This window comes from Mustela erminea, chromosome 5 (assembly GCF_009829155.1).
Source record: "Mustela erminea isolate mMusErm1 chromosome 5, mMusErm1.Pri, whole genome shotgun sequence".
NCBI lineage: Eukaryota > Metazoa > Chordata > Mammalia > Carnivora > Mustelidae > Mustela > Mustela erminea.
The window spans coordinates 130,811,739-130,825,356 of record NC_045618.1 but is presented as its reverse complement, the minus strand read 5'-3'; the positions used below and the strand labels follow the sequence as shown (position 1 = coordinate 130,825,356).

The 13,618-nt window shown below is 51.2% G+C and overlaps 1 protein-coding gene across 4 annotated transcripts in view; it reads left to right on the top strand.

The window, feature by feature from the left end:
- Positions 1-13,618, top strand: part of ESRRB (estrogen related receptor beta) — a 164,939-nt gene that overhangs the window by 133,885 nt on the left and 17,436 nt on the right. For all 4 annotated transcript variants that reach the window (XM_032344858.1, XM_032344857.1, XM_032344860.1 and 1 more), the window contains one exon: positions 13,281-13,391. In XM_032344858.1, coding sequence (XP_032200749.1) covers positions 13,281-13,391 — 111 coding nt within the window. The remainder of the gene's footprint in view (positions 1-13,280; positions 13,392-13,618) is intronic.

Genomic DNA, 13,618 nt, shown 5'->3' with positions numbered 1-13,618 from the left:
TCCCTGCTGAGCATAGAGTCCAATGCAGGGCTTGATTCCAGGACCCTGAGATCATGACCTGAGCCGAAGGCAGAGGATTTAACCCACTGAGCCACTCAGGCTCCCGAAAAAAATTTTTGCCCTGACTTTTCAGGTACACTTTGTACCCTCCCCCATTTTCATTACCCTCAAAGGTAACTTACCCTGGTTTCACATCGTAATTTTATCGTGTTTATATCTCTGTGGGTATTGGGGTGGGGGGATTTGTTTTAAGTGAAATGACACTGTACGTGTCCTGCATCTGGAATGTCTTAGATGATGTTTCTGAGATGAATGCTGTTGTCCCACCGTGCTGTAATTCATTCATTTTCATTGCTGCTTAGCAGGAGGTGGCCAGAGGATGAACATTTTAGGCTTTAGGAGCTTCAAGGCCTCTGTGGCAGGTATGGAACTCACCATTGTTCCAGGGCCAGCCACAGACGGTGGAGAGATGAGTGAACAGAACTGTGCTCTGATGGACAGGCAGAGCCCTGGGTTTATCCCAGAGACCTTAGTTTGCACACTGTTGCACTGTGGTGTCACTGGGTGAGTTTGGGGGAGTTGGTTTTTCCTTTCTACTGCCGAGAGAGGAGTGCTTCACACGCCCTGTGCCCTGGTGGTTGTACAACAGGGATTTCAGGCCCCGGGGGAGGGTAGAAGTGCTGGGTCGGTGCAGCCTCAGCTTTATCAGACGCTATGAAATTGTTCTTGATTCCGTTGTACTGACTTAGTACTTGGGTTCAGACCTTGTGGTTGCTCCCTACCTCACCAACACGTCTTAATTTTTGCTGGTGTGGGTAAAGTGGTACCTTGCTACGACTTTTCATGTGTACGCTCACCAGTATTGGAGAAGCGTGTTTCCTACGCGTACTAGCCACTCGGGATTCCTTCTCTGTGAGGGGCTTGTCTGAGCCTTTTCCCTGTTTTTCTGCTTTATTTTTTCACTCTGGTCCTTTTCACTCCGCGTGATGAAGCCCCTCCTACCTTTTCAGGGTCATCTGGTCTCATTCCTCTCCTGCTCACTTGGCTCCAGCCTCACTGGTTTGTTTCCTTTTTTTTTTTTTTTTTTTTTAATTTAAAGATTTTATTTATTTATCTAACAGACAGAGATCACAAGTAGGCAGAGAGGCAGGCAGAGAGAGAGGGGGAAGCAGGCTCCCTGCTGAGCAGAGAGCCCGATGGAAGGCTCGATCTCAGGACCCTGGGATCAAGGCAGAGGCTTTAGCCCACTGAGCCACCCAGGTGCCCCTCACTGGGTTTCCTTTTGATCCTCAAGCATGACAGACTCTCTCCCCCTCTAGGAGCTTTGGGCTGTTCCCCTGCCCGGAATGCTGTCCCTGTGGTTGGCTTGCATCCCAGACTTGGATCCTTGCATCCCAGACTGGGGTGCCAGCTCACAAAGGCCTTTCTTCCTACTTCCCTTTGTTATCATTCCCTTTTGTTTACTTCCTGGTTGAAGTTCTCCCAACTTGAAATTATTCATTTGTTTGTTTACATGCTCTTTACTGTGACCACCGCTAATCCAATCGTAACTGATTTAAGGATTGATGAATTGCTTTGAAAATCTGCAAGTACTTACCCGTAAAATTTTGCAGACAATTTTAGGAGCTTCACAGAAGCCTAACTAAGAGGTTCCTGAAGTCCAACTAAGACCTATGATTACAGGGCGCCTGGACAGCTCTGCTGGTTGGGCGACCGCCTTCGGCTCAGGTCATGATGCTGGAGACCCTGCTCAGTGGGGAATCTCCTCTCTCTGACCCTCCCTGATCTCATGTGTGTGCACTCTCTCCCTCATTCTCTCTCTCTCTCTCAAACAAATAAATAAAATCTTAAAAAAAAAAAAAAAGACCTATGATTACAGAACCAGAGTTTTAGAGATAGAAGGATCCTGAGAAGTAATTCAGGCTCCTGGGTGGTAAATTACCTTTTAATTGACCTGTTATATGTTGAGTGGGGTGGGGGTGACTGCCTAGATACATGATCTAAAGGCTTATGCACAATTGGGATCCGTACGCTGGAGTGGTGAGTGATTAGCAATGTCTGCCACAGACTAGGAAATGGAAGGCAGTGGCACAGCTGACAGCTGTTGGCCATGCCTGATGTGGTGAGTTTAATTTGCCCGAGGCCACGCTGCCAGTAAATAACAGAGCTGAGTGGTAGCTAGTCTCCTTGGTTATGTGAGAAATCCTTTTAAGAACCCCATTCTGGGGCACCTGGGTGGCTCAGTGGGTTAAGCCGCTGCCTATGGCTCAGGTCATGATCTCAGGGTCCTGGGATCGAGCCCTGCATGGGGCTCTCTGCTCAGCAGGGAGCCTGCTTCCCCCCCCCACCCCCACCTGCCTCTCTGCCTACTTGCGATCTCTCTGTCAAATAAATAAATAAAATCTTTAAAATAAAAAAAAAATCGCATTCCAACTCAGTGTGGTTAGCTTGGCCAGTAGCAGAGCTTGTAGCTTTTCCTCAAAGGGGAGAGAAGAGGAAGGGAAAGGAAGGGGAAACTGGGTCTAAATAGCTTTGCTCTGTGGGTGCACAGTATTGGAGCCAGCTTGGCAGTTGGAAATGCAGGGACAGGCCAGGCTTGCTGAAATGCCCTTGGTCATATGATGGCCTGAGTGAGAAGGGTCCAGAGAAGAGAGCAGCTGGTGGAAAATTTAATGGACAGGGGGCCAGGGGCTCATCATGCAGAACCATTGTATCCATCCAGGAGCCATTGGCACAGGACCCGGGGCATTAGATAGCATGTGGTTTCACTACAAGGCTCCCTTGACTTCTAGTGAATCAGGCATGAGATTCCCTCTTCACCATGAGGATATGGCACCAGGGTAAGAGGCAGCCCCAAATAGCCACACTGTCCTAGGCAGCAAGGTGAGCTCACCTGTCACCCAGAACCCCCTTCAGGACAGGTAGCTAAAGGAGGCTGGGCATGTGCAGGAGTGTAGATGAGGGCATTCTGCTGTGCTGGGACAGCGGTCAGCATTCCCCCATGACCCGCAGCCTCTGGGTACCCACATCCCCTTCTCGGTGGTTTCCTCTTTCTAGAGCTGAGTCAGCTATAATTTGGTAGAACTTACAGGTGGAGTCAGCCCCTAAGTCCCCAAGGAAGAACACTGGTCAGATAAAGTCCTGAATAAAACAGGTTTAGCACAGAGCTCCCCAGACATGGCAAGTTCTCAGAATCGCTGGAGGAACATTGAGAGATTATCTGTTCCTGGACATCACCCCAGACCTACTGACTCAGAACCTCAAGGGGGTTAAGTACTCTTGTCTCTATCTTTCAGAGGCTTTCCGTGGCCTCCCAATGATCCCACTGTCTGGTGGTCTCAAGTTTAAAGCCAAGAAGATAGGACTTGGAGGTCAAGGTTCATTTCCTGCTTTCTGGTATTTCCTGGCTGTGTGTCCCTGAGCAGGTTACCTGTCCTTTCTGGGCTTCAGTTTCACATGGGAATAACAGTCATGGAGTCTCCCTCCTTTAGAATTGTTAAGCAGAATTAATGAGATGTGGAAATCGCTTTCTAAACTGTGAAGCATGGTACCAACGTGAACCTGCTTGCATCATTCATAAAGCAAGGACACTGAATGGAGTTGGGGGCAGGGTGGGAGGGGGGACTTGTGGGTCCGGTGAAGAGAAGGGTCCTGACCCTGAACATTTTGCAATGTCAGGAGAGATCCTGCCCTTAGACGCAAACAGCAGCTCTGCAGAGGAGACCCTGGGGAGGACATGGGCTCAGAGGCCTTTCCCTCTCCAGCCTGGTCCGAATGTTTCCTGTGGGAGGAGAAATGTGACAGGAGCAGCGCGCCGGGGCCAGGCTCTGGGCCAGGTGCAGGGCCACGCTCCTCAGAGCTGTCGCCGGTTATTTTTAGTGCCTGGGCAGAAAAGAAAGAAACTTGAACTGCCCCCCGGCTACTGTGCCCCTGCACTCTTGGCTATTTTTACTTCCGAAAGCCTGGGATCTTGTCCAGCTAAGGGAGGGAAAAATGAGAAGAAAGGGGGGAGGGGGAGAGAAGCAGGAGTTATTTTACTTCCATTAAGAAAAAAGTCAGGAGGCTGATCTTATCAAGTCAGCAAGTGGACATCTGATGAGGATGAGGCAGCTGCCGCCTCTGGGCATGAACAGAGCTGCAGGCGGCTGGAGAAGTCAGCAGATGGGCGCGGACGGCATCAAGAGGTTGGGGGAGCCTGGCACCTCCTCCCTCCAAGGATTTCCTGCCCCAGAGTGGTCCTGCAGCTACTGGAGTGTTTCGTGTGCCCTGAGCTAGGACATGGGATTGGCCACTCTGGGTAGAGGAGCACCAGCCCGGGGAGGAGGCTGGTGGGGCTGTGGGCCATACAGCTACAGGCAGAGCCTCTGTCCTGGGTGGGATGGAGACAGCGCTGCACCCTGTGGGTGTATTCCAGAAAGAAGCCGCGTTGGAGCTGTGTGATCCTGGGCCCAATACTCAACCTCTCTGAACCTTACTTCCTTAAGGTGTTTTTTTTTTTTTTTTTTTTTTTTTTTTCCTGCTGCTGTTGTTTTGTTTTTAAATGTATCTGACTCAGGTAGTTAAAACTAAGGCGGTGTGTTTCTCTCTCTTCCCAAGAAGGAGGCTGTCAGTTCTTTCTAGACCTCACCACCTTCCATAGGCAGGTGAAAGGAAAGCAGTGACTATTAAGCGCCTACTGTGTACCAAGCACTTGGCTACTTTCACACGTTTTGTTATTTAATTCCATGAACCTGAGAAAGATGAAATATTTTTAACTGACAAAATAACAGTAACAAAGTCTGCCATTTTGTACGATTCAGAGGTGCAAACACACGGACAATGAGTCTAGTTCCCATTTTCATCAGCTCAGTCAGAAACCCCGTACTCAGGAAACAGTGACCCCCCCTCCTCCATTCTCCCCACCCTACTTCCCCTGGTAACCTCCAATCTCCCCTCTGTCGACTCTAGATATTTCTAACAAGTGGACTCATACAACATCTCTCCTTTTGTGTCTGGCGTCTTTGACTGTGTCTAATGTCTTCAAAGTTCGTTCATGCCGTAACAGGTCAGAACAGTGTCTCTTTTTCTGGCTGGGTCGTAGTCACCACATTTTGTTCACCCGGTCATCTGCCAGCAGACGGTTGGGTTGCTTCCACCTTTTCGACTCTCGTGAGTGTTATGGCCATGAACGCTGAGATCCTAGTGTCGGCTGGAATTCCCGATTTCAGTTCCTTTGGGGACGTACCTGGAATTTGTGGCCGCGCCGTGTAATACGATGTGGTTGACAGTCCCATCACTGAGGAATTGCCAGGCTGCTTTCTGTAACAGCTGCATCATTTTACATTTCCGCTAGCAGCTAACAGTCTTGTTAATTAATCTTTTTATTTTTGAGATAAGTGAAGATTGACATGTAGTTGTAAGAAATACATTACTGAGTTCCTCCCAGTGCCAGCATCTTGTGGAACTGCAGGGCAGTACCATGGCCAGGAGGCTGCTAGTGATACGGTCAAAATAGGCAACAGAATTTTTAATACTAATTATATGATTAACTGAGACTTACTATCACTTACTAGTGTTCACAGTGTTACAAGTGATTTACGCGTGCCAGCTCCTTCAGTACTCAAAACGATCCTGCAAGGTACATACTGTTATTTTTGTGCAGGTACCGCAGTCAAGGCACAGAGAGGTGAGGAAACTTGCTCAAGGTCACTGAGGCGCTCACCTTTCCCCTCTATTCCTCGCGAGGGTGACCAAGCACATCTCACCTCCCCACTGCGTTGGTCAGGGCTGGGAAGGAACAGATGTCTCCTCCCGGGGTCACCAGAGAGGATTTAAAGAAGGAACTATTTATAGAGGGGTGAGCGGGATGGAGGGAACCAGTCACAAGTGGGGATGCACCCCAGGGCTAGCAGAAGTGAGGAGCCTTTAGTAACGCCAGCCTGAAGAGACCTGGTGGGAATTGCAAGCAGGGGAGAACTGTATTTGTCCTCGCAGGTCAGAGTCCACTGCTTTCCTACCTCTGTGGTTTTGGCAAGTTCCTCGCCCTCTCTTAACCTCAATTTCCCCATCTGTAGAATGGGCTAAGAGAATCTCCTTCATAGGGTGTGCAATCCCTAAGTAAAACAACATACGTACAATTCTTAGAGCAGAGGCCCGCACGGAGTGAGAGCTGCTTAGTAGATGAGAGCTTCTGCTTACGCTTGTGTCGTATCTGTATCTGCACCGGTATTATCTGTCGTAATCTTGTACAGGATTTAGAGGGGTTACCATGCTGGCCCAGGACAGCTCAGCTCCCTGTCCAGTCCTGGGTTCAGCTACAGGACTCAGTCTGCATAGGAACGTGGATTCCAGTGATCATGTCTTTCTGTATTCTTAGCAAATTTATGAATACTTAAATTTTGTCTTGTACATGTTCGGGGATTAACAGTGTTGAACAGTGGTTAAAACGAAGGCTATGTATTCATTAACTTAGAGATCTGGAATATTTTGCATGTAAGTATTAATGGTTGGGTTTCTTTTTTTTTTTTAAGATTTATTTATTTATTTTTGACAGAGAGAGAGAGAGAGAGAGAGAGAAAGAGAGCGCACAAGCAAGGGGAGCAGCAGGCAAAGGGAGAAGCAGGCTCCCCAGTGAGCAGGGGGCCTGATGCAGAACTCGATCCCAGGACCCCGAGATCATGACCTGAGCTGAAGGCAGACGCTTTACGACTGAGCCAACCAGGCACCCTTTATTAGTGCTTTTATTAAAAAAAAATTTATTTATTTATTTGACAGAGAGAGAAGCAGGCTCCCTGCTGGGCTCTCAGGGCTCGATCCCAGGACCCTGACACCATGATCTGAGCTGAAGGCAGAGGCTTAACTCACTGAGCCACCCCCGGTGCCCCTTATTAGTGCTTTTTTAAATCCAGAAAGTATCAGTGAGATGACACAATCTAATAATCCCAGACAGTAATTTTAAGTTAAGTAGTACTTTAATATGCTCTGAGCCTGCTTTCTAGATATTTTGCTAAAACTGTAAGGACAAACAGTAAGGCAACTCTCATTTCAAGTTCAAGATGCCTTCTCTCCCCCCCCCACCTCCCCCCACTGGGTGTTTGTAAGACTTAAACATCCTAATTTAGGAAGTAATTGCCCATTTTATCAGTGAAAATTGCTTTCTGCTGCAAGTTACGAAGAGCTTGACTGCTAGTGGCTTAGGCATCAAAAAATGAGATTGGTCCCCCCACCTGCCAAGGACTCTGGAGATGGGAGTTTGCTGGCATTTTACAGGCTTCTCAGTCATAGCATAAAGGACTCAGTCTTTTTGTCTTTCTTTGATGTGCTTTGGGGTCCTCGCTTGGCTTCCTCATGGTTGCAAGGTGGTTGCCATAGCTCTGACCATCACCTTCCAGGTCAGGGGAGGAGAAAGGCAGAGTTGCACTGAACATGTCTGTCCCTTGTATCAGAAAAGCAAAGCCATTCCCAGAAGGCCTCCCAGCATGGACTTCCCATTATAACCCATTGGCCAGAACCAGGTTGTAGGACCAGCCCTTGCTATCATGGCAGCTGAGAAGGTAGGGATTAGTAGGACTGGCTAGGACACAAACAAAATCCAGGTTCCCTTACCATGAAAGACACAGAATGGAAAGGCACTCGGGTAGACAACTAATAATGTCTGCCAGACCCCACCACTAGAATTTGGTGATTTGTCTTTAAAGGATTCATGATGTAGAATCTTGTTGCAGCACTCAGGATGGGAACAGTCTGTGCTATTACCTTGTTTTCCTAAAATTGTGAGCAGAGTACTCTAGAAAATATAAAAACATATTGCCAGGTAGTAAGTATAAACATAGTTGACCAGTGTCTGTTGACCACTGTCTCTGCTCCTTGAGATGCTGTTGGTGTCAGTTCAGAGCAGACCACATCAACAAAGACAGATGTGTAGACGGCAGGGAGGTGACTGGCCTGAAATACTATCCAGATCGAGAAAATAAAGAGTGCTTGGCTAAAGAAGGAGGCTACCGAAGGATGTTCAAGTTCATAAAGGATTGTCTTGTGAAAGGGGGTTGGTCTCATTGGTGGGATGGAGGGTAGAAAGTGATCAGGAGACAGACTTTAGCTCAGTACAGAGGAAGACCTTCCTGAGGAATGGGTTCGCCTAAGGGAGTAAATTTCTGGTTGCTGGGAAAAGGACCAGACCCTGAGATTCTTTTGTTCCCTAAGTGTGAGGGCTGGTTTGACCTGGTGCATCATTCTACTCAGATGCTTGACTGCCTCCCATGGGCTGGGTGCTGAGCTTGGGCGACAAAGATGAAAGTCCTTCCCCAGGAGGTGCCCGTAGTCCAGCAGGGGGATGAGCACAGTGTACTGTGAAGAGTTGTTGTTTTGACTGTAGTTGCTGTAATAGAGAGTAATCAAAGGGCGCTCAAGAAGGGTGTGGCCAGCTCTGCTCCGGCGAGTCTGGAAGGCTTCTCAGTAGAGCTGATACTTGAACTGGGCTTTCGAGGGTGAATCCAGATCTTCATTGGTCTTTGGGAACAGTGTGGGCTGGAAGGATACGGCTGTGTCACTTAGGTGGGGGCACAGCCTATGGGAAGGGGGTCTGTGGGTTGGGAAGCCCAGGCCTACACCTCAGGACTCCTCCATCCTAAATACGATTAACTCTTTACCCTTGGGACAGTATCGGGGGAGGAGAGCTCAGAAAGCAGAGCTGACGTGGGCTCTTTCCCTTAAGACCCTACTGAAGAGTGGATGGAAACAGAGGGAAACACATGCAAGGTGGCATGGCAAAGTCCCCATGAAGGCTGCCGAGCATTCTCCCACTATGATGATCACAAAAGCCATATTCAGCGAGCAGAGTTGGTGTCACTATTGCCCCCTCGCCCATACCTGATGATGAGACGGACGCTATGAGAGCCAACTGCGCCAAAGCCCTTCGAGCCATCAAGATGGGCGTGGGTCCTTGCCCGCTGGATCCCGTGAGCTGGAGCCCTTATGGGCTTGTAGCTGGGGTGAGACCAGGAAAGCAGGCAGGAAGCCAGGAAGCAAGCCTGGCTCATGTCAGGCATCAGTTTGGGCATAATCAAACCCAGTGGGCTACTTTTCTTAAGAATAACAGAATAAGCTGATAATTGATATGTGTATTGATTGGAGCCATTGACCATTCTGCCGTGAAGATCTGAAGGAGAAAATGTAGACAGAAGATGACACAGGCTGCGTCCTGGGGGGTGGTACCCTGGCGTAGCCAAGAGTTGATGGGTCCTGGCTCCTTTATTGGGCAGATCCCTCAACCATCCCCCAAGCCTCAGTGGTTCTTAATCATAAAATGGGGATAATTGTGCCAGCTTCATATGCTGTAGATGAAAAAGGGTAACATATAAGCAAAAGTCTTCCATAAATTAGGCTGTTTACATAATTGTTCTTTTTTAAATATTTTTTAAAATTTATTTGAGAGAGAGAGCTTGAGCAAAGGGAGGAGCAGGGGAAAGGGAGAAGCAGGCTCCCTGCTAAGCAAGGAGCTGGGTGGGACTCGATCCCAGAACCCTGGGATGGTGACCTGAGCTGAAGGCAGACGCTTAACCGACTGAGCCACCCAGGTGCCTTCTCATGATTGTTCTCACTGTGACCAGAGACATGTACACAGTGTCGGGGAAGAGGAGTAATAATAATGGTGATGATGTCAGTAACAGCTCTGGCTTTCTCAACATCTGCTGGGCATTGGGCGCCATGACAGACCCTGGAATGGGACGGAGAGCAGCCCACCAGGTAGGGGCTCCTGGTCGGGAGGGGAAGCCACGGTGCTGTTGGAGCCCTGGAAGAAGCACCCGGCCCTCCTGGGGGTCGGGGTAAGGAGGCCCATCGGCTCCTGTATGCACTGAGACTTCTTGAACACCCACTAAAGACGGCCCTGTGTCAGGACCGAGAACATTCCAGATCGAGGTAGTGACTGAAGTGGCAAGTGCCAGCCTTGCCAAGGGACGCCTGCCTCGTTCTTTGTTTTGTCGAGCAGTTCCCACTCCTGCTGACAGCCGCGGGGTGGAGGGGAGAACCGGGAGAGAAAGTCGAAGTGGGGAAGGGGCTGCTCCTGGACTCCAGGCAGACCCTGCTGCGTAGGAGATGGCGCAGAAGAGGCGCGTCCTCATTGTCCTCTGTGAACATTTTCGCTTTTCGTCTTAACAGCTTTTCAAGAAGAAGCAGAGCTTGGTAGAGGGTTTGGCTCTCAGTGTTGTAGGCAGGGGTGAGCCGCTGGGTGGCTGGGTCACAGGAGGGGGTCAGGAGACCAGGGACCTTTGCCCCCAAAGCCTTCAAGGGAGGAGCCGTCCTTCCTACGTTTCTGTGCCTGCTCCTTCTGCCCTGAGCCAAAGTCCTCCCAGCACGTGGGGGTTAGGTCCTGCGCGGATGGGCCTCCGCTGTCCCTTTCAAGGTCCGAGGCACGGCTGGTCGCTCGGATAATTCCTTCCCAGACTCACCGGCCTCTGTGCCCAGAGTCACCTTGTCAGCATGCTGACTCGGATTCGTGGGGGGCAGCCTGAGATGTTTGCATTTCAGACTCGCTCCCAGGTGAGGCCTGGCCGGGACCACCCCAGAGAAGGAGGAGGGCAGCAGCCGCTCAACGTCCCACGTGCATCCACGCAGCCCTCTGTCACACGCATGCTGACCCAAGTGCTACCTCGTGAGCGCCGCTGTGCCGGGGGCTTTCTCTGGGCACCTGCGTGAATGCCCCAAGGCCCTCATCTGCTGTAGAGGTCCCTGGGGCGTGTCCTACCCTGTCTCCCAGGGTCCTCAGTGAGGCCAAGCCTCCGTGGCCGACACCCAGAGACCCCTGCTCGGGAACCCACTGGTTACTGACTGTCTTCCCAAGTTCACCTTCTGGATAAAGTCTACTTGCCTCAGGTCTGGAGAACCCAGGTGCAGGTGTGGTCAGTTGCAGTCCATTCTGCCCCTCAATGCAAAAGGGGAGTTCACTGGAAGCTTCTCTGGAGGCCCCAAGAGCACACTGAGAGGCCAGCAAGGGCCAGGGGAAGCCCAGGCACAGAGATTTGGTGGCAGGGAGCGTGTGGCCTGGGGCTGCCCTGACCACGTGCCATTCGATCAAAGTCGCCCGTGGACTGGGCCTATATGTCCCAGGACCATGCTTCGACCTCCAGATGGGGGCCAGACGGAGGACCTGCCGCACTTGGATATCCAGAGTCGGGGTGGGCACAGGCCTCCTCCGAGATGACGCACCACAGGGGAATTACCTTCACACAGGGAGCAGGGGTGGGATGCCCGGTCGACTCTCTCCCCCCGAAAAAGTTCACTGCAGCCATGTCCAGCATCGAGTACGGGAACACCTGTCTGTAGTAAAAGGGACACTGCCGATGGAAATGCGGAGCAGTGACTGGCCAAAGACACCGTCCCCTTGGGCGGTCTGGTTTGGTGCTCCTGGGGGAGGAGGTGGTCTGAGCCCTCAACCCAAAGCACTCGTCACCCCAAGTTCCTTTAGGGCAGTTAGCAGTTGAAGGTCTGGTCCTTGCCATTCAGAAAACAAAGTGATTCTGGGGCGCCTGAGTGGCTCGGTGGGTTAAAGCCTCTGCCTTCGGCTCGGGTCATCCCACGGTCCTGGGATCGAGCCCCGCATCGGGCTCTCTGCTCAGCGGGGAGCCTACTTCCCCCCCCCCCCACTTCTCTCTGCCTGCCTCTCTGCTTACTTGTGATCTCTGTCTGTCAAATAAATAAATAAAATTAAAAAAAAAAAAAGAAAACAAAGTGATTTTACTTCCAGTGTTTCTTGTGGCTCTAGGGGACTTGTCTCTTGGTCCCAGGGACTGAAGTAGAAAATCGCCCCTGGCATGAATGGGATCCAAATCCTCATCCTAGTCAGTTACCGTCCCTTCCTCCTGCCTCTGCCCGAGAAGGGCCTGAGCCGACAGGACCAGCGGCCGCCCCTGCCACCCTGGGAGGACAGGCAGGAGGAGGTGCTGGGGAAAGTGCCGGACGGGGCCCTGGATGAAGATGCACCGCTGGGGCTCTATGAGGGCGATGCCGTTGACATTTGGGAGAGGAAAAGGGGTTGAGCTGGGCCTGTCAGCTCAGAGGCTGAGGAGACCACCCCGCTGTCCTCCCCTCAGGACTCCGCCTCTGACTTACTATGTTTATGTATGTATGTATGTATTTTAAAAAGATTTTATTCATTTGACACAGAGAGACACAGCGAGAGAGGAAACACAAGCAGGGGGAGTGGGAGAGGGAGAAGCAGGCTCCTGCTGAGCAGAGAGCCCGATACGGGGCTCTATTCCCAGGATTGTGACCTGAGCCCAAGGCAGACGCTTAGTGACTGAGCCATCCGGGTACCCCTGATTATGTGTTTTAGTCAAGGCCTGTTTCATGGGAAGGAAACAGAAGCCCGCCGCTCCGCTAGTTTGTTGGGTCCCATCCGTTTTCTAGGCCAGGCCTTGTAGATCGGTGGAGGTCCTGTCCACCCTGTGAGCTGGTAGGGGTATCAGATGGTACCAGCGCGTCTCTCTAGACAGTGGGAGCTGAGGGGTGGGGTGGGTTTCTGGAAGGCTCTAGAGACCCCGGGGAAATAGCCGATCTCTCTGAGAGAGGTCCTCTCTCCTGGGGAGGGATGTTACGGTGGCGTGGCCACACCTGCTTTTTGCATCTGCTGCTGGGAGACTCAGCGGTGTTCACTCACTAGCTGCGGTCAGGACCACCTCACGAGCGTCTGGCCCAGGGCTGCCCACACCCCTGCTTCTGAGGGTACTCCTGCTGCCCTGACCAGTCCTCACCCTCCCTCTGTTCTAGAAGAGACCATAGAATGCCATCCTGTAGTCTCGGAAGGTGGGATCCAGAAACTGCTGTTTGTCATGAAATCCCTGTCTGGATGCCGTGTATGTGAAAAGTTTGAAAATTCTTGTTTAAAAAAAAAAATTCTTGTTTTCATATTTGAGGTGCCTGCTAGAGGCCGAGATTCCTTTCCTCTCTTGCAAACCAACTCCGCGCTCCTTGGGTTCCCAGCAGATCTACAGTAAGGAGTCTCCCTTCCCCGACACCTAGAGGAGCACTTCTGTTGTGTTTCCCTATAGAGACAGAATGGCTGGAGAGCTGAAGGTTGCTCAGGATAGGGTTCAGGAGGATGCAGAACCGGAGACGGGGCCAGGTCCAGGGGCTGTTGGTATTAGAGTTGAGTGAGGATTGCCCGACTCTGGCCCGAGGCCGGCCCCAGGGCAGCTGGAAAGGCATTGAGTCCGGGGACACAAAGCCAGAGTTGAAATTCAGAGCTAGCGCTAAGTTTACCCTGATGTTGGAAAACTTAATACCTTTTCCCCTTCTTCTCCCAGGTGTGCGCCTTGACCGAGTGCGTGGAGGCCGTCAGAAATACAAACGGCGGCTGGACTCTGAGAGCAGCCCGTACCTGAGCTTACAGATTTCTCCGCCTGCTAAAAAGCCATGTGAGTGCCAAGGTCACCCGTGCCCCTTCTGCCCACATCATGCCTGGAACATCTGGCATCCTTTGGGGGCAATGCCACCTTCCCACTGCTGGGTCTGGGACAGTGTGCATCTTGGGGAGGTGGCCTCAGTGCCTGGCTTGGTGCCTTCATTCAGAAGGCTTTTCCATGTGGGATTTATGGAATATGGCTCCAAGCGAAGCATGATCCTACGAAGGCCTGGGCCAGCA